Consider the following 26116-nt stretch of genomic DNA (forward strand, 5'->3'; position numbering starts at 1 on the left):
GGAACAAATGGAGAAGTGTGGAATATCTGGGTTCACCATGACCCACTGCAGAAGGTGCAGACAAGGAGCTCAGCACTGCTTGTTTTGGCAAAGAGATGCAGGGATGGTCATGTTTTTTTTTTCCCTGGAGGCAAGCAGCATCACCAGTGCTTTAACACGTGGTAGGACTTTTATCAAACTGTCCCAGGTTTGGTCCTTAGTAGCACAGCAGTTAACTGAAAGCTTGGGAGTCACTGATACACAGCGTAACTTCAGGTTCTCTAACTGAATATTGAAGGTTGGAGAATGGATGTAACAGTGCACTGAAGGGTATGCGTTATTTCAGGCAGCTTTCACTGACAAGATTTCTGTGGAAAGATGGAAGTTCGTTATAACTATCATCCTTGGCAACCCCTCCCCCACCCAGAGGGCAGCTGTGCCCATAGAATGAAGCATGCCTCTTGTCTGCATTCCCAATTTTAAAATGCATTGACATAAGCTGAGGTTTAAAGGAATAGGATAGCTTTAATCACTGTTATATTAGAACGCCTTTCTGGAAGCTGTACCACAAGGGAATGAACGCTGATGCAAAGTGCTGACACGTAACTTCAGACCTCAAATTTGCCAGAAATTCCTCTGGACTCTGTACCACATAAATATCAGGAAGTCTTCCTCTCATCTTACTGCAATGTAATTGCTACTCACTGTTGGAAAGACCAGTATATTGGGCATGTATCTTGGCAGCTAAGATAAAACATTTGTCCCTCTATTCATAAAAATGTTCCAGATCCAGTACAATACCTAAGGATACAGCAGTCAGCAGAATAACATTTGAGTTTAATTTCTGCTTGACTGTTACCTATTTTCTCATGTGATGGTTACAGGTCTTCAGTTTTAAAATGAAAAGCTGGTACAGCTATAAGACTTAGACAGAGGTAAAAACTTCTTCACAAGTATACAGAAGAGTGTTTTACAGCTAAGACATGTTTTGCTTAAAAATGGCATTTATAGCTTGTGGAGGTAGTGTGAAGATTTCAGAGGACAGCAAGCCCTCTATTGAAAGAACACACTGTCTGTTTACAATGTAGTACACAGCTACAGCTCATCAAAACATAAAGATCTTTAGGGGCAAAATCCCTGCAAATTCTCACATCTCCTCTCTCAAAATACTTATCTTCAGGCTGAAGTTCATGCTTTATGCTCAAAACTTCCACTTACTTCAATGACAACCTGCCTAAACAAGAATTAACAAAAACTGCTTAAATCAGGGGCTGCAGGATTTGGCTCTGAAATAGAGAGGCTGCCGGGAGAAAACCAGATAAGACCTTCCAGACAGAAAAGCTTGCTGTTAAGAACTGTTTGTTAAAAAGAAAAAAAAAAAAAGGCAGTCACTTGAAATTAGACTGTAGGAATAATGAACAAAGGTAAACAAGATAGCAATTAGAAAACAGTTAGCTAATGGAAATCTCCTCTGTTTTCCTCTGTTGAAAAAACGTAACCTCCTTTTCTGACTCACCGTTATTTCCTGCTCGTAGGTCCAAACACCACAGGCCAGCTCAACACAGAAGATTACAAGCAAGCTTCCAAAGTACTGCAAAAAACAGAACGGTCTTAGATTTGCTTGGTTTTCAGCTTAACTTTGTACAAAAAAGACTTAATAATACTAAAGGACATTATTAACATCTCAAGTGACTGAAGACATTGGAATCTGAAATATACTTTTGTAACCAAAACATGAACGATTCATGGAGCAAACTTGCTAAAAGTTTATATTGTGTAATATTTCTTAATAACTTAACATGATGCATATGAACATTACCATAAGAAAATAAATTAATTTCCTCATTGCCCAAGAGTATAAGGCTATCATGATCCACTATGCTAAAACAGATGCCAAGAGGACACTTTTTTTTCCCCCTTACATGTGGAAAAAAATTTCTTTTTTCACTTCTGTTAATTTAAGCAACATATCCAATTTACTCTAATAGCAAAAAGGGTGAAGAAAAAGAAAAGGATTTTAAAAAAAGAGAAAACTGACAGAAGCAAATAAGGCTCTTGAAAGCTATGTTCTTATTGAAGTGGTAAGAATTCACATATCTTTGTCCAAGATCTAACTCTTGAATTGTTTAAAAATAGAAAATACATGTACAAATGAAGAAGCTGTACAGGTCTTGGTAATGACCATTAAGAAAAGCTGCAATTAAAGAGTAGGACTATTTTCCATATAGCATCAACAAACTTTCTCTGAACTGCAAGATACAGCTGCATGGAAATTAACACTGCTTTAACTTATATTCTCAATTAAAATTAACCAATGTATCTTTTATTTAAAGCAGAGGCATAGTTCTATCCATCCTCAACTCCAAACTTTCTTCCGTGTCACCAGACTAAGCTCCCCTTGTTCCCAGTACACAAGACAAACTTACAGTCTTCATGGATTTGAATTTTATTTGGAAACCAAGGAAATACCAACACAACATAAAATAGAACGAGATAAGAATATATACATGCCAAAAAATTTCTAATTTAGTCTTTTCATTCTGGAATTTATTTAGGAGAGATAAAAGACACAAAACACATACTCAAGGCAATTGATCTTTTTTTCCCCCCTATTAAAGGGTCAATAAATTGTATTATTTAAAATAGAGAATACAAATCCACAAGTGTTAGGATTTCACAGTCATCTACATTGCACCTTCTTCATTCACCCAATTTGGAACCGAGTAATTCACAGATACCTTAGCAGTTACTGAACAGTATCTTTCCTTAACTTCTGCTTGCTGATGAATACTAACTCCCAGAATTAGGTCTGCAGATGAAAACAGTGAAACTTTGCTTGCACATGTGAAAATATTCCTCTGAATTTTCAAGAGAAACCTGTCCTCATAGCCTCTCCTTGCAAAGGTCTGTTCAATAAAGACAGTGCTGAAAAGTCTTGCTTTACTAGCCTCCACTGCATTATATTGAATCTTCAGAGTCAGTATAGCTGAGTGAGAAAAAGTTAACATTTTGGTAAGAAGGAAATTTGAAGTCTCAGCTGTCAAAGAAAATTTCATTGGTTTTATACTGTAACTGAATAACAAGCCTGGGACTGCTTCCTATCCCCAAATCATACACGAAACTCGCTGATCGTGGCGAAAGCGATACGCCTTGGGGGTGGATGTATGGCATTCTCTGTAATACTCTTCATTTACAGTTCCTTATAACATTTAATTCATTCACCAACCTTAACATTTGAAGCTTACTCATTGTTGTCAGCATATAGTAAAGAAAGTCTGTGGTACCAGTGGAGAAAGTAGAGACAAACCCAAGATTTTCTCCAGTTACTGAATATAGGCCAGGACAGACAACTATTTAGCCAGATTCATTCATAAATCACTTCTGGGTCTGTGAGGAATTGAATGTTCCTGACTAGCTACAGTTGGACACATCAGAGCACTTCAAAATCAAGCCTCTGTCCCAAGAAAGCACATCTTCTGTCCATAAAGCAAAAGACAAGAAAAGACACGAAGTAGTTATACACATTACAGCACGTGTTAGGAACTGAGGAACTGCAGGCACACCAAAACCACACGCAGGAGCTTCAGTTTCACTCTGCTGTTGAAAGGGAACATTACACCTCTCTCTAAATGTAATGGTTTGCAAAACAAATAATTCTTATGTAAGTTGTGTGGAGAAAAAAAAAATAAACCTCTAACCATTATTTAAATTTATTACTCCCAATTTCCATCTTCCAAATACAGAAATTATTACTGGCTTCAATGCTTATTCTTTGCCTTCAATTAAATTCCCACAGGAGTCTGAATGCTAAATACATTTTCATGCATTTACACACTTTTTGTTTTTTGCCAGAAATGGGGACTTGGTTTTGAAGCAAGGCTTAATATTTCTTGCTATGGGCTGAGTGTCTACATTTTGTAAAGGAGAGTAGTTCACTGAGAAGCACTATTGTGCATTACACTCTAAACTGTGCCAGCAGGTCACTGATATTACCTTCTACAGCACATCTCGCTCAGAGCACTCTTGGCCATTGCTGAGATATTTTCTACCGTCTTTTTATTTCTTGGGGGGATGGAGGATGATGGGGACAGGGAGAAGGTAGGATGGGGAAGGCACAGAAGTGAATGGCTTTGTACAGATATCTACAGGCTATCATAAATTTTTTAAAATCTACAAGCAATTAATGCAAAGTCAGAATCACTTCAAGAACTAGAGACCTTTCACATGGAAAATCCTACAGACTTCTAACATTTCTCTTTTGCAGGCAATTGCTCATCACTATTATTCTCTCCCTTGTCAGATGATACAAAGTCATCAGAAAACTTTCTAGGCGGTGCCTTTATCCTGTTACAATTCCGGCTGAGTCAGTTTCACTGAAGGATTACCTCCAGCAAGACTGAAAAAACTAAAACAATTCCATGAGAGAAGATGAATTACTAAAATGCTGGTAGAAAACACTCTTTTGACAGTAACATATCAATGTAAAAATATTTGCCAATAACAAAAATTATACAGTACACATGTACTGCTCCTCATTAAGTCATAGACACACATGCCCAAGATCCTGAACTTCAGCATCCCTCAGTGTCAAATGGATGTTGTCAATTATCAGGAGCTGGTTTTGCAACCTCCTCATGAAGCTTGCTGACCACATAGGCCACTGGGGAGCAGGCAGCAGCAGCAGCTCAGTAAACCAGTAGCTTTCCAACAGAAGCATCTCCTCTAATACCTTGAACCTTGCACAAGCACCTGGAATTCTTTTTCTGCGGCAGTGAATGGTTATGTGTATGTGGCTCCATCCTCAGAGCACAGAGCTACAGTACTGACAGTCTGCAGAGGCTTAAATAACTGTACTTTTCCAACACATCAGTCTCAAAACAGGTGAAGGAACTGAGGACTCTTGAGTTCAGGAGAATCCTGTTCCCTTTTCTTTCCCGTGCAAAAGAATAAACAGGAAAGAAGTGGGAACAAAATCATTATTGTGAAAACCACTTTTAGAGAGATGTAAAGAAAAAAGGATAAAAAGCCAAAGAATGTTATTAAACATATTCCCTATGTAATCACTAGACCCTGTTCCACTGGGATACTCTTCATATTGTACAGGCCTAAAGAATAACTATGGCCAACATCCTCATCCTGTCCTAAAACCTCCAATCCAGAAACCACACACATCAACAACACAGAAACTCACCACAATGAATGCTAACTGCTAGCACAGAGACACTACCAGATCATACTCAGCTATTGCAACTTATAACAGCCTCCAGAGGGGTCTTGCTCTTTTGCAAGACAACCATGAAGTCCACTTCTACAGGGAATTCATATAGGACAGAAAGGACAGTGCAATAGTAGAATATATAAAATGGAAGTCCAGTGATGATGAAATTCAACCACAGAAGGGAGGTAATCATCAAATAAACAATCACAGGCAGGAAAAAAAGAAACCATAAATTGGGACTAGTACTAGGTTTTGTGCTCATTCAGACAGCTAGTCACATAGATATGTGAAGAATCAGAACTTGATAAAGCATGAGAAGGGTACATGGTATTTTCAAATATGCACCAAAAAAAAAAATCAAAGTAATTAAAAACTATTTTTATAAATATCTGTATGGACTGGCTGTTTTAGTCTGCTTAAAATTCCTGCACACTACAGTGGCATCCCATAAGAGGATACAAGCTCCACACATGGAACGTATAGACTCTGGCATATGCCCAAAATGTCTTCTCTCTCAATCTAAGGCTAAAAAACGGAACTACAAAATTAATTTAACCTAGTTAAATTATGAGGGTTTTTGCTATTCTGTTTGTTCTACCAAACTAAGCAAATCGCCATCGATGCATTACAGGAGCAATTTCTATCTTTATCATCTCAACCACTTAAATAAGAAACAGAAAAATAACAAATACAACCACAAACCCTCTATTACTGAGTCTAATATAGTTTGCATTTGTTTAAGAGATGTTTCTTCCAACAACTTTCATTCTGTTCAGAGAGCAGTGGTAAACAGCACACACATGAACTGCATGTCAACATAAAAATCTCTCCCTCGTGGTTCTCTATTATCCTGCAGGGTACAAGATTTTTTTTGTTGCAATCACAGGCAACTGCAGGGAATATAAACCATGAAGCAAAATGTTCTATGTCTTTTGCAGAGATGCAACACAAAATTCTTCCTGTAGTTTTAGAGATTTTTTTTGTTTGTCTTCAATAAGCTATAAATCCTGCAATTAATTACTTTATCATTTGGCTATGCTTTTCAGGAAACAAGTGAAAATGACTGGTAAAAAATAACCTATTTTTGTTACTAACATAGCAACAGGATGACGGAAAAAACTATGACTTCAGAAAAAACACAGGACATGGAGGGAATTCGTAAAATCTTAGCTCCTCCTCCCACTCTGGTCCCCAATTTAAATGTCCTTCTCCAAAGTATTACCAAGAACACAGAATTTTTCAGAGCCTTCTTGACAGAGAATCTAATTACAATTAGGAATGGAGAAGTATAGTTAAAACTCTAGCCAGAGCAATGTGAATACTCAGTGCTCTATTGTGGGCCACTGATAATCCCACTGGCAGAGACATAAAAGCTACATGACTGTTCTCTGAGGATACCCCTCCACAGCATCCAAAGCAGACAGAAATTCAGTGATAGAGTACTTTGTGACCAATGAGTTACTATGGCCCAACGATGCCAAGCAGCCCAGGCAGGTAAGGGTAGCCGTATCACAAAGCTGTGCATACCTAAATATGTTCCTGAAGCGATATCATGTGGGTTTTTTTGCTCTGTTACAGCTGGGTTGGGTAATTTTTTGCCAATGACCTATGAAATTGTCACTGTTCAGCTACTATAACCTGTGAAATCTATGGGCTGTTGGCTCATGCACAATGAGAACCAAAGACATGAATACATCCTCAGACATGCTCTCTTGATCCTATTCATACCAAACATGGTATGATTACTTCTTTTTGCAGTTTGGAAGCAAGAGTCTAAGGAACTCACAGAAACAAGAATTAAGACAGGGTTCTGCAGCAACTCAAATTTTGTCATAACTAGAAAGGCATAACAGTGACTTCATTGATCCTTTTCCTCCCTCAAAACTTTTGTTTTGCAGGTCACATGATGCTCCTGTTACTGGGATTAGAATCTTATTTCATTTGACAGCTTCCTAATTAACTACTGTCATCCTAGAAAACCTGAGATGTCACAGTCTACTGAACTAATCCCTAGAGAACAAATACATTGCATCACGTAACACACAAAATACTGACTTCTTAACCTCACTTTCAGACAGTGAGAAAGCAAGGGAGCTTTCTCTATATGAAAGCAAAGGCAAGCAAGGACTGACAACAAGTCAGAAGTTCATAGAATGGAAGGAATCTCTAAAGATCATTTAGTCCAATCCCCTGCTAAAGCAGTTTCACCTCAATCAGATCACACAGGAATGCATCCAGGCAGGTTTTGAAGGAGACTCCACAGCCTCCCTGGGCAACCTGTGCCAGGGCTCCCTCACCCTAAAAGCCAAATTTTATTTTGTGTTTAATTGGAACTTTTTTGTTCCAGCTTTTGTCCATTACTCCTTTATGTGCTGTCACTGGAGACAACAGAAAAAAGTGTTGCCCCATCCTCTTCACACACACCTTTTAAATACTTGCAGGTGTTAATGAGATCACTCCTCAGTCTCCTCTTCTCCAGGCTGAACAGTTGCACCTGTTGAACTCCATGAGGTCCCTCTATGCCCAACTCTTAAGCCAGTCGAGATCCCACTGATGGCAGCACAGCATTCTGGGTAATCAGCCAGTCCTCCCAGTTTGGTGTCATAAGCAAACTTGCTGAGGGTACACTCTGTCCCCTCATCCAGGTTATTGATGAAGATGCTGAATAAGACTGGCCCCAGAATCAGTGGAACTTCACTGGCCACAGGCCTCCAACTTGATTCTGTGCCATTGATCACCACCTTCTGGGCTCTGTCATTCAGCCTGTTCTTGATCCACCTCACTGTCCACTCATCCAACCCACACCGTTCAAGCTTTCCTATGAGGATGTTATGGGAGATGGTGTCAAAGACATTGCTGAAGTCAAGGTACATGACATCCACTTCTCTACCCTCAACCAGCCAGCTAGTATTGCCATCATAGAAGAGTATCAGGTTGGTCAAACGGGTTTTTCCCTTGGTAAATCCATGTGGAGTCCCCCTGATAACCATCTTCTTTGTGTGTTTAGTGGTAACATCCAGGATGAACTGCTCCATCATCTTTCTAGGGATGGAGGTAAGGCTGACTTGCCTGTAGTTTCTTGAGTCCTCCTTGCCCTTTTTGAAGGCAGGAGTGACATTGACCTTCCTCCAGTCTTCAGGCACCTCACCAGTCTACTCCATCATCTTTGTGGCCCTGCGCTAAACTCTTTCCAGCAGCTCCCTGTCCTTCTTAAACTGAGGGGCTCAGAACTGGATAAAATATTCCAGATGTGGTCTGCCAAGGGTAGAGGAAAGGAGGAGGAGGAGAACCTCTCTCAACATACTGTCAGTATCCCTTCTCATACACCCCACGATGCCATTGGCCTTCTTGGCCATAAGATCACATGGTTGGCTCATGGTATCCTGCTGTCCACCAAGACTCCCAGGTCTCCTTTCCCTATACTACTCTCTTAATAGTTAATTCCTCAACCTGTACTGGTACATGGGGTTATTCTTTCCCAGATGCAAGACTCTGCACTTGCCCTTGTTGAACTTCATTAGATATCTCACTGCCCACCCCTCCAGCCTATCCAGGTCTCGTTGAATGGCAGCACAGCCTTCTGGTGTGTCAGCCACTACCCTCAGTTTAGTATCATCAGCAAACTTGCTGACAGTCCCCTCTGTTCCCTCATCAAGGTCATTAATGAATAGATTGAACAGTACTGGTCCCAGCATCACCTCCTGAGGGATTCCACTAGATACAGGCCTCCAACTAGACCCTGCCCCATTGATCAGAACTCTCTGCCTTCTTCCCTTCAACCAGTGAACAATCCACCTCACTACTTTATCATCCAGCCTATATTTTCTCAGTTTTGCTGTGAGGATACTGTGGGAGACGTGTGTCAAATGCTTTACTGAAAATCAAGATAAATCACATTCACTGCACTACCACCATCTATCCACCTGGTTACATCTTCATAAAAGGCTACCAGATTGGTCAAATATCACTTCCCTTTGGTAAAACCATGTTGACTGCTCCTAATGACCCTCTTGTCCTTGAAATGCCTGGAGACAGCACCCAGGATAAGTTGTTCCATCACCTTTCCAGGGATGGAGGTGAGGCTGACTGGTCTGTAGTTACCCAGCTCCTCCTTCTTACCCTTTTTGAAGACTGGAGTGACATTTGCTTTCCTGCAGTCCTCAGACACCTCCAAAACTTACTGAAGATGATGAAGAGTGGTTTAGGAATGACTTATGCCAGCTCCACCAGCACCTGCAGGTGTATCCCATCAGGGTCCATGGATTTATGCACATCCAGACTGCTCAACTGATCCTTAACACAGTCCTCATCAATCAAAATTCCTCCTTTAACCTGACTTCCTCTGGAGTCTGGGGCTCCTGAGGACAGACTCCAACAGTACAGATAGAGGCAAAGAAGGCATTTAGTAACTCTGCCTTCTCTGTATCCTCTGTCACCAGGGCACCTGCCTCATTCAACAGTGTCTCTAGTGCTAGTTTTGTCCACTTTGAAGAAGTTCTTCTTGTTTTCCTTGACCTTCCTTGCAAGGTACAACTCCAACAAGGCTTTAGCTTTCCTAATTGCATCCCTATGTCCTCTGACAACAGTCTTATATTCATCCCAAGTGGCCACCCCATCCTTCCATGATCTATAGACTCTCTTCTTCCACTTGAGTTTGCCCAACAGTTCCCTATTTAATCATGCAGGTCTCCTGGCTATCTTGCTTGGTATCTACCTACTGGGATGCTCTGATCCTGAGCTTGGAAAAAGTGATCCTTAAAGACAGACATCTTGGCCCTCTTTATCTTCTAATACTCTATTTCCACCTTCTCTGCATCTTCTGTCACCAGGGCACTCTCTTCATTCAGCAGCAGGCTCACATTCTCCCTAGTCTTCCTTCTGCACTTCTTGTTTTCCTTTACTTCCCTTGCTAGGTTTAATTTTAAAAGGGCTTTAGTCTTCCTGGTTTCATCCCTACATTCTCTGGCAACATTCCTATACTCTTCCCAAGCAACCAATCCTCTTTCCACCTTCCATAGACTTCTAAGATTTCAAGGATATGGCAGCTGCAGAATGAAACCTCATGGGAATCTCTAAAACATCAGAGTATAGGGTATGTAAAATAAATACCTGAAGATTTTGAAAGGGTTATGCCATTGGGAAATAGCCTTAGAGCATTGGTCTTGTTCTTCTGAGACACCAGCTATCAGACATTTGCACCCTGAGAAACGTCGATGACCACCACCACTGTGCTTCCCCCATCAGTAACTTACAAGCTATGGTTCCCTTCATTTTTTACTATGGTTTACAATCAAACAGGGTTATTTTATGATTAATCCAGCTGTACCTTTTAGAAATGGTAAAAATACTCATTCCATGGAGTCTGACAAGCTGCATGGAATATTGAAATCCTGTTTATCCACTCCAGAACTGCAAACTTTCCCCTTCCCCTGCTCCCCACATCCCAGCTCCCCTCAGCCCTGCCCTGAAGGGATTAACAGTTCATTTGTCATTTCAATTTAAAATCTGGTTTACTTGCTTGACAACACAGACATGAGAGACACAGTCACAAGTCAACAAGGAAATGGGCTAAAACTAACAACTTATAACATTAGCTATCAAATACCATCCAGTTCTTCAAAATAAATATATTCCAGAATAAAATGATCTAATCTCTCTATTTTTTATTCAGTTTTCCAGACCACAAAGTTTTATCAAAATGTCTTAAAGCCCATGAGCTTTGCAAACTCAGTTTTATGCAAATGGTTATCACTTTCTTCCAAAGCCTTTATGATTATTTTTTTTAATCCTTTTTTTATGGCAATGAACATTTTAATTTTCTAAGGTATGTGATCAAGCTCTTTCGATTGATTCCTTTGCTTTTTTATAAAGTAAAATAAATTACTAACGAATAGTTAGAACTTTGTTTACAGCCTCAATTCTTCTGTGAGATATTAGTGATTTGCTTTACATTTTTACTTTAATGGTTAATCTTTGCTTAGATAAGAAAACAGGTATTACTTTGGAAATAAGCAAATATACACTTCAGACAATTATTAGGATTTATTTGCTCAAAAGCTCAATTACCTCAAGTCAACGAACTCCAAGGAATAAGGGTCACTGCAAGGTCATAGTAAAGTACTGAGCAGGACTTAATAGACATTAGAACATCATTTCCTCACAGTTTACAATATTCTCTTTCCCCTTCTTGCCCCCTTATTTCATAGGATGTATACTAAAAACTAGTGTTTCCTTTTCCACATAGATCTTTGAAACATCACTCCCTTCATCTCTCTGCTCTCTCTTTATTTTCTACCAAGGAAATTAAACATCAAAATGCTTCCTTAGTCAAGATAATCCTTTTTCCTTGTAACATAGACCAATTCAGTGCTGATCCAATAACTCTGCCTCAGTAGGTCCCAAAACACTTCAAACATTCGCCATTTTGACTGAAGAAGTGTTCTTCCATATAAAAACCATAACACAATCCTTTTTCACACAGCAAAGAATCTCTGTTGTTCAACAGTCAAAAGCTCAACGTTATGCAAGAAAAAGATACAAATTTACCTGACAGGACATCCACTCCATGCTCAGTTTGTTGCAACAAGAACACAATTGAACCACAGTGCTAAGGCATGCCTCACCCATGAGGCTGGGCTGTGCTTCAGACAACATATGGAGGGTCTGGCTGAGTTTTATGGATTGTTTACTTATTTGCTCCTTCCTTGCTCTTGGAGATTCATTCCCTAATTTCTTGATCAGAGGAAAAAAAAAATGGGCAAACAAGCAATGAGAAAAGAAGAACTGGGAAGGACAGAGGAGAAAAAACCAAAACCACTATAGGAGCAAGGCCACATATCATGTCAGCAGCTCCCCATCTTCTTTTCTCAGTCAAAATGCAGCATCCCACGTTCTCATCCTGATACTATCCTCAGCCCTCTACCTCAACAAGCCCCTTGAACTTACTGTCATATCATCCCTATCTTTTCAATAGATTCCTGGAACCCTCTTCATCATTCTAGTTCACCAGTCTTTTTATTACTACTTTCCCTCCTCTCTGTACACCAGGGAGTATCCCTCCAGAGCTCCTTTTGGCTCTAGTGTCATTTTACTCTCTTTGCCTGCTCTGGGTATTAATGACTTCAAGGACTTGGAGGGAGGAAGCAATAGTAAGAGCATAACCAGTAGGAATGGAGACAAATAGGATCAAGGAAGGTGAAAGGAACAAGGCTTGTTCCAGAAGTTTTGGATCATGAGGCCAGACATGGTGACATCTAGTAAAACCAATGCTCAAGACATATGTCCCCAATAACAGACAAAGCAGTTATTCTCATTAGATGAGCCTAAAAGTATAGCACACAGTGAGAAATGTGCCACAGAAGTTCAGGCAGTACGTTTCATGCTGAAAATACACTAGAACGACAAAATGACTACTGTTAACAGATATTTACCTTTTAACAGTACTCTGTACTTTCTTCCAAAAGAATAGTTCTTCACTATTTCAGAAGTATATTAAAAAATCCATTTTATTTGATGGCATCATAACCGCACTGTCTAACCTTGCTGTCCTAAGTCAAAGGCACTTCCCTGAATAGCCCTCAAGGGCCTGCAGAGTTCTTACTTTCAGCCGCTGGATAGCTGTGCCACATAGTACCGTGCAGTCTCTGCTCTGGTACATCACAGCTGTGTGTTCAAGGCAGCTGCTAAGTGCAGTAGAGGTGAAGGAAGCAGATCATCACTGTGAGCAGAGCCAACATTTGGACTTAAGCCAAATATTTGCAAGAGAACCTGGACACTCCCACCAGTTCAATTCCTGTCATGCTCCTCCACCCCAACATTCTGTAGTTTGTTCAGCAGACAGAACCCTTCATCTCTGAAAGCCTCCTAATAACCTATAACAATAGGCAACTTGTACCTCTCACCTGTAAGCTCTTTCTCCAAGTTGAGAAAATCAGGCACTGTTTCATAGTGTCACTCACCTTTGAAAAAGTACATATACAGTGACCTACATTTACATTGGAGAAGACAAAGTCAATTAAACACACCTTGTGCTTAGGCAGACAGAGAAGTCAGCAATGGACCCCAGGACCAATGCAGCTCACTACAACACACTGAGAGCCCTGCATAATGCATCCACTACTGCAAAGCCCAGCTTTGGTTGCTGGTGACAGTGGCACCAACAACACCCATCTCAAAACATAACGAGTTGTTTGAACCTTAAAAATCATGATCTGAACAGGAAACAAGCTTATCCTCTTTCCCATATCAAGGCAAAAGTGTCAAAATGATCACTACAGGCATCTCCTTAAGCAGTTCACGTCTGTACTGAAAGTTTTAAATACAGAAAGAAAAGGAAAAAGAAGCTTTGTATTTCTTTTCTTGAGAAAGTTGCTCATCTGAAAATAACGGAGTATAATAAAAACTGGTGAACTTCAGGTGTATTTTCTCTCACAACATCACACAACAAGCACTTCAAAAGGCAAGCTAAATGTTCAAGCCCTAACTTACCCACTGACTATTTGAATTTGTGTTTTAGCACAGTACTGACTTCTCATCAAACACTTAAACCAGTTGTTCAACCAGGCAGGCCAACCTGTCTTCTAAATCTGTTTTCCTCCTGCTTACACCACATTCATAAAGGAGCTGCTGATAAAAGAACCAAAATACAAAAGTGAACGCAGTCTCTGCCCTGTCTGTTTCCCAACTGCACAACTTTATATCAAGTATTTTTGTCAGTTATATCTTCCCTTTCAATGCTTGGTAATTAAATAATGAAGAAATACTTCTGGTTCATAAATAACAATCCCAGTGCCAAATGTTAGTACAGGGTATTGGAGCAGCTGCGACTGTGTTACGAGTCCACATGGATCAGAACAAACATCCTTATTACACAACAAATAACCTATATTATGTATTATTGCAGAAATACATGCTGCCACAAAAGAAAAAAGACCAAGAAATTATTTATCACTAATTTCTCACACAAATTTATGTCAACTGTAGCCACAAGTACTGCAGAATAGTTAGTGTTGTGGCACTGTAGAGCAGATAACATTTCACAGAGTACTTTCTAGAGAGACATTGGTGGTTACTGGCATCTTGTAAAACAGCAAACTCAAATCACCAAATTGAATTACTCCTATCACCTTTGCATCTACAAAGAACAGAATGAGTGTATGGGTACAGAAGAATCTGCCCCAAGTAGTGATACACCCTGTCATTCTCCAGATGGACTTTGCAGAAACCACTTTCACAGACATTGCATTTAGTTGGCTGAGAACTACTACCAGGAAACAGCCACGTTCACCTCAGGTTTGTCATAGCTCTCCAGTTTGACTTTTCAACCAAAATACAGTATAATTTCATTTTTATCTCTTTATAAAATATTTGCCTGCTTCTTAAGAAAAAGATTTGTTTTATTTAATGATGTTTTATCTGCTTATATCAATTCAATGAATAGACAATTTAGTCCACCAAGTTCCAATTTATAACCAGGTTTTGCCATAACAGAATTAACAGGCTGTCTGACTACGGAGCAACAGAATCTAACATTTAACTCTGAGGAATATTTATTTGTCTGCCAACATTATTATGAAATATATATATGTATTTTAAAAAAATAAATAATTGCCTTACTGCCCATCAAATATTTCTAACAGTTTTTCCCCTTGTGAAAACATCAGCAGACAAATTTGAAGCCAGACAAGCTTTCCAGCCACACATCCCCAAGCCTGTGGCATTGCATGGGGTTGTTGTGGTACAAGTGCAGGACTCATGAAGCTGGGAACACTTCAAGCATTTTAATTGCAAGATAAAACTTTAAAACAAAATGAAAATTATTATGTATTCAGATGTATCAAAAATATTTAACACCATAATATATATATTATGGTCCATGTCCTTCATTAGATTTTCAAAAAATCAATTTCAATTAACAATATTAGCACTAGCAATTAACATGCTGCCAGGAACATCAAAATTTGTATCCAAGTATCTCTGCATGTCATCATTACGGCTGTTCATGTACTTCACAAAGAAGATTAAAAGGATGATTGAAGAGGTTGTTAACATTTTACATGAAGGTTCTTTTCTTTCAGTTCTTCTGCTTGTACAAAAGCTCATTTTTGTTGATCCATCACTTTTCTAATCAGTCTGATGAATGAAGCTTTGACTTAGGTCTGCATACTTTTGAGGTATAACACAACTGCATCCTTTTCACAATTAATCAAAGATAACGACATACTTGGGGATATATCATTTAGTTTTGCTTATAAGTTTGCTTAGCAAGAGCAAATTCTCAGGCTCCTGAAAATGAAATACTGCAACATAAAATGATAGAAATGTCTTGTTTTGATTAAGTATAATTTGACTGCCTAAATACACTTTAAATAATTTATTTCCAGATGGTATTAAAAGCTGTAAATTATTTCTTCTTTTCACTATCTGTTTAAATAAACTGAAGGCCAAAACCTGTTTTAACTTTATTTTATTTTTAATTAGTGATGATATTCTTTCAAGACTTATGCCAAAAACAACAACTTTTTTTGATACTACATCATATAGTTGCTTTTGTCTTTTAATTAATTTTAATTCACATTAATTTAATTAATGTAATTCACATTAAAAACCACCAACTCTGTAACATTTTAATACAAAACCCCAGTACCGTTTCCCTGCAATTAGACTATTTCCTATTAGATAAAAGCACAAGATGCCTAAATTTCAACTACGTTTCTCACTTTGTTTTTAGTCACTTTGTGAAAAATCATGTAGTTAAGCCCACACAAATCCACAGGAACAATGCAGTCAAATGCTCTTTAGGAGAACACAACACACACTGCAGTGAAAAAAAAAAAAGCAAGAGCCCAACTCTACTTACATAGAGCTGAAGGATTTTACTCTTCCACTTTCTCCTGCTGGAATTACAGTAGTCAAGCCTCTTTCACATCCCTTGCTCCCACTCTCTCAGGCTTACAGACTGCTTGGAATCCTGCTTATCACAACACCTTAAGGGACTGGACTAGCTGGACTTCTAAGAAATGTACAGGTACATGGCACAGCTAGCTCTCAGTCCTTGATCTCTTTTGCAACTGCAAAATTCCACATCCACATAAGAGAAGGCAAAGCTTTTCAACAGACTCATAACTAACTTTCATCAGCTACAAATGCCCTTATTTTACACATGCAATCAACTGTGGGGATAAAGCACAGTCTAGGTTATTTAGCTATTGCACAGCCAAGAGTCAGAAGGGTAGCATAAGGGTTTATTTCAGAGCACTGACTGACATTCCTATAATTATTAGTACTTAAGAGTTTGAGTTATTTTTCCCTTCAGCAACTCCTCTACTAAATGAAGTGGATTTTTGCAAATGAGACACTGCTTGTCTTTCAGTCACAGCACAATGCAGTCTAGGCAATAAATTCTTTCCTACTGTGTGCTTTGCAATTATAATTCTTGACTGGTATCATAACTCAACACGGTAATAAAAAATAATCAGTGTTTATCTAGTGCCCGTGGATTTAAAATTCTCTTACATTGGGAAGGGATGCAGAAGTTAGCTGGCTTTAGAGGTTATGAAACATACCCAGACAAGGAGTAACAGATTTCTTTTCACTGTTCCACAGTAGCCCAGCATTCCAACTATGATGAGGAAACAGCAAACTGCAATCATGACCGGGTGGACCACAGGAAAGTAAGTCAAAATAACAGCCTCCTCCACCCTGAAATGAGTGAAATTCATAATCAAAAAAGAATAATCATACAAAAATGATACAGAAGAAAAACATAATATAGGCATTAAAATAAAACCGGTGGATTAGCAGATGTATTAGTTCCAACATTGCACAGAAATCTCTTCTATGTGGTGTTTAAGTCAAATGCTGCATTGAGGTACCAGAAAGCAATGCATCATCTCAAATCTCTTTGGAGCAATGCAGATCTTCCTGTCCTGCACTTGCACAGTATATAGCACAATGAGGGCTTGTTCCATCACTAGGACTCATAAGCTCTGCTGTAATAAACTTAACAGCATTCCTAAATCTCTGGACTGAATAAAGTATTCAAAACTAAATAGTAATATAATATGGTTACATGTGGCAAAAGGCCAAAGACTGATCACTGTCAGAAGAGAAAAAACACAGGAATTCAGCAAGACTGAATTCACATCTTCCCCGTACTTCTCATTTCAACTGATGCCAGAAACAGTGACAAAAGCACACCTGTCAACAAAACAATAATTAGCTTAACTGAAGGCTTCTTAATTCTAGAAATACTAATTAAGAAACATGCCATACAGAATGGGTAACACATACTGCAATCAATCACCCACACAGATTAATAGGTTTAAGGAAAGCTTTACCTTGTTTCTGCGGTTAAAGTGAGGACATTATTCAGGTAGTCTCTCATCCAAGCAGAAACACCTAACACGCTGATGGCCATCAACTTAAAAAAAACCAAAAAGTGAAGTTATTTATCATGCATTTAAAAAAGACTGCAAGATTATTCATAATTTAAGAGGATCTATCATCAGTAACATCACTGTTACTGATGATTGATCGGTAATTTCATGCACTCTTTATTTGAAGAGAATACTGTGCCCAAAACTCTACTTGTGTATGCTTAGAGTTGGCTTGTTGCCCAAGTATTTAGGGAGCCAGTGACGATCTTCTCTTCCAGTATACATAATTAATGCCTGGGATACTTTCTAATCTACCCAGCACTACCACTTCTGGCCTAAATCCCATTACTGTACAACGTACCATAGAAAGAACAGGGAGAGTTTCAGCAACTCTTTCAGGGCTCACAAGCGATATCCACCAGGCTGGATGAAACCATGAAGCCAAGCTCAGCTACACAGCCAGTGAAGAATAATTTGCCCCATACAGGATACAACAGTGTCAATACACAGGAGAGGAGATTTGTCTTGGGTTTTAATTTGGAAGAACCTGATTTCCTCACTCATTCAGATAAAGTCACACCATAAACACTATGCCTCAATTTTCTTAACTGTAAAATGACACTAGAACTCACTGCACTTCAATTATAAACCTCAGATCAAAGCACTTGGTTACCTAACCTGCCAGGCACTTAAGAGACGTAAAGCCACTACTCTTTCACCAGGTCTGCTCCTACTGCAAGTATATCCATGAGACCAAATCCACCTAGAACTGCCACCACCTCAGCCAACACAGATTTCTGTCACCTGAGGCCATCGCGCACTCTAGCATCCTACCAGCAGAAACTCTGGCCTCTGACATGCTTGAGCAGCCAAACCTGAATGCCACATTGTAACAGCACCAGTTCTTTGCTGTTGTAACAGAGGTACTGCTAGAGTACAAGGCACTGTGTACTACACTTGTCCATGTGTTTTGCACTAGGTATGTCAATACACCCTTCCTCCTGGAGGAGGAATCACTTAACAGCATACCTTTGTGCGTGCCCTCTGGCCCCAAGAGCAGCACATCCCCAACATGCACAGCCTTTACTCTGAGATCTATTTTGGCTGGTGGGAAAGTAGGAGTTAACAGCTTTTTCTGCTGTGTTGTTTGCAGGAAGCTGTAGGAGCAAGGAAAAGGAGATTACTAGAATCTCCTCCTAGAAAAATTTCTCAACAGTTACCTCCTTGAAAGGAAGCATCAGGCAAATACATCACAAAAGTAACAAAAAACAGGTTTTTAACTCAAAGACAGGTAAAGAGACTATAAGCAGAAAGTATACCTTCCTAAGAGGCAAAAAGCAACAGAAAACATTTTTAACCCTATAAATCTCCCTGAAAGGCCTGCCAATACATACACAGAAAGCATTAGCTGGCATTTCCACTTTCTTTAGAGTAAAATACTTTATTTAAAGTTGGCTATTTTGCTTTACAGAAGTAGTGCTCAAGAGTGAGAAGTACATAAAAACCACACTCCTCAGCAACTTTTAATGAGACAAATGGTCCTGCTACAAAAACTGTACCAGAAAAAATGTTGACATGCTAAATAATATTCTCCTTCCTGCACCTGACTGATAGACTGTCTAGTCCCCACTCTCCAATAGGAACTCACAGGGTGCACTTGTTTTCTTTCTGCCTTCAGTACATGGCAATAAATTCCCACAGAGCAACAAGAGGAGGTGGATTCCTTGGAAAAAGACAAGATATCCCTTCTTCAGCGGAGGTAATGCTTGGCAGGCAAAACAGTGACCACAAGGATACTGGAGCCTGCAGGTTTATTCAGAGCCAACAGGTAGATCACAGAGCAATCAGCTAAAAGCCAGAGGAGACAGAAAGGACTTCCTTGAAACTGAAAGATATGAGCAGAGTCCTAATACCAAGAGAATCATTCAGTTTGCTAGAAGACTTACACAGAAAAAACTCAGGATGGAGAACTTTTATTTCTGTTTTGTCTGCCTAAGTTGAGTTTTCTCTACCTAGATATACATTTTTGTCCAAGTAAAACCAGTGAGGGGAAAGTCTAAGCAGATACATCTCCAGGATGTGGCTAACACAAGGCCATGTTATTTCTACAGAAATGTTTAATGACCGTATCATGAACAGTAACTGTAAGAAAAGGACTGCTTCCTTTCACCTAGGAAACATAACCACCAATAATGTAACTACATGAACACTATTTCAGTTCACAAAAACATGCTTTCTATGAAAGATCTCTCACCTCATTCAAAAAGCTTTTAACCATTTAGGTCCCCCAGTTGTTTCCTTCAGTATAAACAGCTAACAGTCAGCTAACACTGTTTCTTGCTGGACATAAATTACATGCAAGAAAATTCTCTCTTTAACCTCCCACAAAAGCCAGGCTACAGCTTACCTGCCGTGTGCCCTGAATCATCTCACCACCATTCACTCATCCAGGTATTACCAACATCTACTACACAATGCACGTATGGTATCAACACAAGAGATAGCTCAGTATTACTTTAAAAATGTACACACAAAATGCCTTAGCTCACTGCTTATACAAGTTACCTGTACAACAGTCTCCTGACAAACAGAAAAACTCCTTTGGCATCTCATTTTGAAGAAAGTCCAAAGTGAATTACTGCTCCAAATGATCTGAAAGTCAGAGTGCTGCAACACACCAGATGCAGATCAATGAAAGTCAGTAACACTGCCAAACTAGGGTGGCATAAAGACATTGGTCAGAAAAAGAGCATTCAAATACTCAAGAAGCTTCTCTTGAACAAAAATACCAGTGTAAGACCAAACTGTGATACCTCAAAAAAGCAATTCAGCAGTAGGTTGATTACAAAAGGCGTATTTTATGGCACATAACCCAGCAAATACTTAGTACGTCTTTGCTAGCAAAGTACTGGGAAAAAAAAGTCATATTCCTTCTAATCAGGGAAGTGGGCCTCTGGGCAGGAACACATTGCAGGAAGGAAAATGCGTTTGCAAAAGCAGGTTGCCCTGCCTAATAACAGCTGATACTTAGTTTAGTGATATAGGATTATCAAGCACTACCACCCATTAGTCAACTTGCTCACCTGCTCCATAGCCACAAGAACGCTGCATGCACGGCTCCACAGCCTCCTGCTTATCACTCAACATACCTATTCGCTGCCCTGTAAAAGCGCTAAGCATCCTCAAGGGCCAGCCAACATCAAGGATGCTCCAGGCACCCAACACTTCACACCACCTATGGCAGAGGCAGATTTTGAGCAAGTAACATAGGAATTACACTAACACCAGCAGCACAACTCAGCCCATACATTCAGTATGCAGAAACAGTAATAACCTTCTCAAAAATTTTGGTGTGCATCCAAACCTACTAACAAAGAATAGCAGTCACATTGCTGCAATCCACTGATTTTCAAGGAGTCATGGGCAGAGACAAGGTCTGGTTCATAGTTTTGGTTGGTTTATTTGGATGATGGAAAAAGGGCAGCTTTAACAAGCTGTCATCCTCTACTTCAGTCATTGTTTTATAACTAATTTAAATGGAAAATACAGTAAGAAATTGCTATTGGGAGCAATAAGATGAAAGCAATTAGACAAAAGGACAGAATTTACTTACGAGAAATAAAACCAAGGTAATTCTCATCACATTAGCAGTTACATAATTTCATAAAAAGTTTTTACCCAAGCTTCTCTGATGACAGTCACTCTGTCACGCTGTAAACATAAGATGGTAGGCAGTAAAACATGTTTATCTGTTGCAGCTGACTGCACAAGTCACCATGGGTTTCATTCTGAACTGTCACAATACGTTATATAGCCATCAACATGACATTGAAGAGTTTACAAAACTGCCTCCTGTCATACTCTATTTTAAATATATTTTCCTGCTGATTAAATAAAGGTAAATAATTACATTTTTATACACAAACAATATGCAGATCACATAAGAATATATAAAATTTCCAAATTAATTTATAATGTGAAGTTTTTGAAGCAACTAAAGCTTTCTCAGGCAACTGAATTGCAATATCCAATAACTGATTCAAATCATCAGGAGTGGTAATTTCCAAGCAAACCTTAAATTGTCTCTGGAACTCTCTTACATGAATTATGCATCCAAATCAAAATATAAAATCATCCTTTATTAATTTATCTTTTACACCCTTATTGTGATGGTCCTACTCACAATGTTTGAGGCAATATCTGAACTGGAAAATAAATTTTCAATTAATAAATGAAGATGGATTCCTGTCTTTGAGGGAGTAAGACAAATTTTGCACATCTGTTTCCATTCTTTCAGCATTTCACAGAATCGCAGAATGGTAGGGGCTGGAAGGGACCTCTAAAGATCACCTAGTCTAACCCCCTGACTAAAATACGTCTGACTAGATCATTTAAACATTATAACACTTAATTTTTAATAATGAAAGTTGCACTCAGATTTGAGAGAAGTTTTTTTTCATTATTGAATCAGAGGAACATTAAAAGTATCTTCCATATTAAAAAAAATCAAACATCATTCTTTTTCTTCTAATAGATGAGGTAAACAACTTCAGGCCATGCTCTGGTACCCATATGAAATGCTGACTACCAGCACTGCAGATCAACTTGACTTGCAGAAAAATGTTTCCAGGTTCAAGGAAATGAATTCCAAGATATAACGACATTTTTTGATTCACATCCTTTAATTTTGGCAAAAAAATAAACCTTGAGAAAATTTTCCAGTTAAATTTTATTTGGGTAACCTGAGCTGTGATTTACCAAAGATAAGAGGTAAATAAATCACTAGAACACAATATGTTGCAATTCTTTCACAGGATTTTTAACAATTAGGTCCAATACTCAGATCACTTAAGAAACACAGATGACTTGGATCCCTGAGTAAACTGATTACTAGATTTTTTTGAGAGGGAGAGTCAAAGGCAGGAGAAAGGACATGAGGTCTTGTTTTTCTGTGTTACCTGACAAAAGTATTTACATGGTGAGAGAAAGAAAGTAAGCCTGTAAAAAAAGAGAGATTCTCCTAATGCACCTTTTATTCTATATACACGTCAACATTTAGTTTTAGCTATGCTTCCTACAAAGAGTTATGCCGTGGTCCCCTCCCACTTGCAAACAGCTGAAACATACACTTATTTGCACTTTGAATCTGGGTTTGCTTGCACAGCTGCAACAGCAAGTTAACAACCTGCTCCGTGTTTGGCACAGGCTGGAACTTGAACACTTTGCATTAAGGCAACTGCTGGAGCACTGACAGGCTGCTAATGGGTCACTCTCCCAGGAAGAAGCAAACAAGTTCTCCAGCAGTTGGCCACACAAGGCCTTTACAGCAGAGAGCATAAGGAATAAATAAGAGCCCAAATATGCAAACAGGCTGAGGTACAGTTCATCTACCTGACAGTTCTACTGAGTGTCAGACCCACATATCTACTTCTGGACTGTGTAGCACAAGGGTACGTTAAAAGCACAAAGGGAAAAGAAAGGGTATATTTCTGCATCCACGCTGTCTGTGACTACTAGGCACTGCACTTCTTGTTAGGACACAATTTGTATCACTCTTCCCTCAAAACTAAGCATCTCACTGTCAACAGACCTTTTGCCTTTGGGAAGGCAGAGGCATATGCTGCTGATCATTGGTAATCTGCAATAATGCTCACAGCTCAAGTGTCCAAAGCCACATCACAAGCTACACATCATGGTCAAGACAATATGCCTTCACACATACACAGTAGAGTCTTTATTTTGCTTCTGTAAGAGCTTGTTTTGTTCACAGACAGTAATCAGCCTCACAGATGGAAGGCAAATTAGTTTTAAACCCAGGGTCTTATGACATACAGGACCTACATATCAGCTGGCTGTGGGAATATCACTTCCTGTTTTACATGTGAATACCCACAAGCACACAAAGACGACTAAAATGAACCTGTATTTTTTATTAAATCACACATTCCTATAAAATTGCACAAAATTCAGCAGTCCCCTATACCTTGGGAACTAGCTACAAGAGATTAAATAAGCCTTGTCTAGTGTCTACCTTCAGATGATGGAAAACCTTAACAGTACAGAAGCAGTACCTCAGGATTAATAACTGGGCAGCTATCTTCTACAGAAAGTGAGGCAAGTTTAAGGGGAAAACAAAAAAATGCAAGTACCTAGAGGCCAGATGGATCTTCCCAGTTCTGATGGAGATTGTGGCTTACCAGTATAAGCATATAGTTTGAAGATTTTCCTTCAAAAAAAGGGAAGCTACACGGGTGGTTGCTTTAAACAAAGAGCTGCCAGAAGCTTCCCCTGTAGCTGATAGGGCTAATGCCAGTCAATTCTAAGGTGGACCCTCAGCTGACCCTGGCCAATTACTGACCAAGGTAACACCTCTGTGAATAATGTATTTGAGAAGGGGAAGAAGTTGCTGTGCAGTTGCTAAACTGCAGCAGCAACAAGGAATGAGAATGTGAAAACATCTCCACAGACACCAAGGTGAGTGGAGAAGGAGGAGGGTGCTTAGGCCCTGACAGACTCCCCTGTGACCTGTGGTGAGGGGAAGCAGAGACCCACTCACAGCCCATGGAGGACCCCAGCCCAGAGTGGGTGAGTGCTTGAAGGAGGCTGTGAGTCTGTGGGAAGCCCACATTAGAGCAAGTTCCTGGCAGGACCTGGGAGCCTGTGGGGAGAGAGGAGCCCATGCCAGAGAAGGTTTGCTGTCAGGACTTGTGATCCTGTGAGAGACTCAGGCTGGAGCAGTCGGTACCTGAAAGAATGATTTCCCAGTGGAAGACCCAGGGGCAGGATGTGAGGAGCTGCCCCCATGGGAGGCCTCATGCTCCCAGGAGCAGTTTGTGAGGAACTGTAGCCCATGGGAAGGACCCATGCTGGAGAAGTTAATGAGGGACTGTCTCCCGTGGGGAGGGATCCCACAGTGTAGCAGTGGGAAGTCTGAGGAGGTCTCCTCCTGAGAAGAAGCAGCAGCAAAGTCCATCTATGACGAACTGACCACAAGCCCCATCCCCCATGCTGCTCTGGAGGAAGGAAGAAGAGGGAACAGAGAGGGTTGGGGGGAGGTATTTTAAGATTCAGTTTTATTTCTCACCTCCATGTTCTTATTGTTCCTTTAATAGATCAAATCTTTTCTCCCCAGGCTCAGTTTGTTTTGCCCATGATGCTAATTGCTAAGTGATCTCCCTGTCCTTAACTCACACACCGCTCGTTACATTTCTCTCTATCTCTCCTGTCCAGTTTAGGAGGGGGAGCAATATTACGACTTGGTGGGCACCTGGCTAAAGCATCACAGAGGATTATTCAAAAAAAAAAAAAAGGTGGTTTCACTGATTCTTGAATGTCAATTAAGATGCATTTTCATTACAATGGGGTCTGGGTTTATTTTTTTTCCTTTCTGTCATCACATCAATTCACTCTTTTCAGGACAGTTTTGCAGAGACTCATCTACCAGTTCACTGTTGACATGGGGTGAGCCCTACATGGGATAAATGACTATACAGAGGTAGATACAAAGTTAAATTAGAGTTCAACTGTAAGTTACCAGACTATGTCCTAACAATGTAATGTCGTATGAACAATGCAGTCTAAAGATATCAAAAAGTAAAAGATAGCCTTATTCTAGTCTTTGGGCAATTTCTAGTCCTTTAAAACTCCTCCTACAGCTTGCTCTATTGAATTCACTCCTTTAACACACATCACATTCACACAGAAGCCAGTTATTCTTGCACAGCTTTTAGATATGTTCTTTATACACAAATGCTAAGAAAGTCAGGTTTCAATTATGCGGGTCTGCACTGCAGACTCTAAAATCAGAGTACAGTAGCCTACAATGAACCACATGCTTATACTGCAACAAGTATCAGGCCAAGCAGTATTCATTCAATGGATATTATTAGCCAGTTAAACTTCTTAGAAACTTGACTCAAACTCTATTCATTCCAAGTATCTAAAACTCACACTGATAGAAGTGGAAGTCAGAAAGCAGCAGAAACACAACCTGTACACAGAATCTGGTTCCACAGAAGGGAAGATGGACTGATTTATTTCACATGTCATAGTAGATTTGAAAAATTAAACAAAAAAAATTACAGGATTCAACATACACATTCAAGGTTAGAAAAAGAAGGAAATACAATACCACTGCCTCCAACCACCATTAGTGCCTCCTTGCACAAAACTAATATTCCCTTGCTTTGACTTCTGAGGTAGTACACAAAGTCAAAACTAGATTTAAGTATGCAAAGTATTCAAAATAAAAGGAAAAGCACAAATTCAAGATGACTGCGAAACAATTTCTACTGCCCGACAGGAGAGTTTATTGGCTACAGCCCCACAGTCGAAATTAGAAGGTACTGCAACGTATGTGATGAAAGCTTAGGCACTGGTCAACAACAGATCAACAGAAACAGTATATCCCCAGGCAGAAAAAGTAAAGGATGTGGCAACATCACTGGCTTGGCTCTACCATCCACTGACACTATTAATCATTGATTAAGAGATCCTTAACACCTATGACAAGGTGATCTGCAACTTATAAACTTTATTTGTC

General features: G+C 39.5%; 1 protein-coding gene across 2 annotated transcripts in view; it reads right to left on the bottom strand.

Moving 5' to 3' along the window:
- Window positions 1–26116, bottom strand: part of TSPAN12 (tetraspanin 12) — a 44978-nt gene that overhangs the window by 13102 nt on the left and 5760 nt on the right. For both annotated transcript variants that reach the window (XM_061988729.1, XM_061988735.1), the window contains exons 3-5: window positions 17536–17618; window positions 16762–16897; window positions 1496–1570 (exon numbers count right to left, since the gene is read on the bottom strand). In XM_061988729.1, coding sequence (XP_061844713.1) covers window positions 1496–1570; window positions 16762–16897; window positions 17536–17618 — 294 coding nt within the window. The remainder of the gene's footprint in view (window positions 1–1495; window positions 1571–16761; window positions 16898–17535; window positions 17619–26116) is intronic.

This window comes from Colius striatus, chromosome 1 (assembly GCF_028858725.1).
Source record: "Colius striatus isolate bColStr4 chromosome 1, bColStr4.1.hap1, whole genome shotgun sequence".
Classification (NCBI taxonomy): domain Eukaryota; kingdom Metazoa; phylum Chordata; class Aves; order Coliiformes; family Coliidae; genus Colius; species Colius striatus.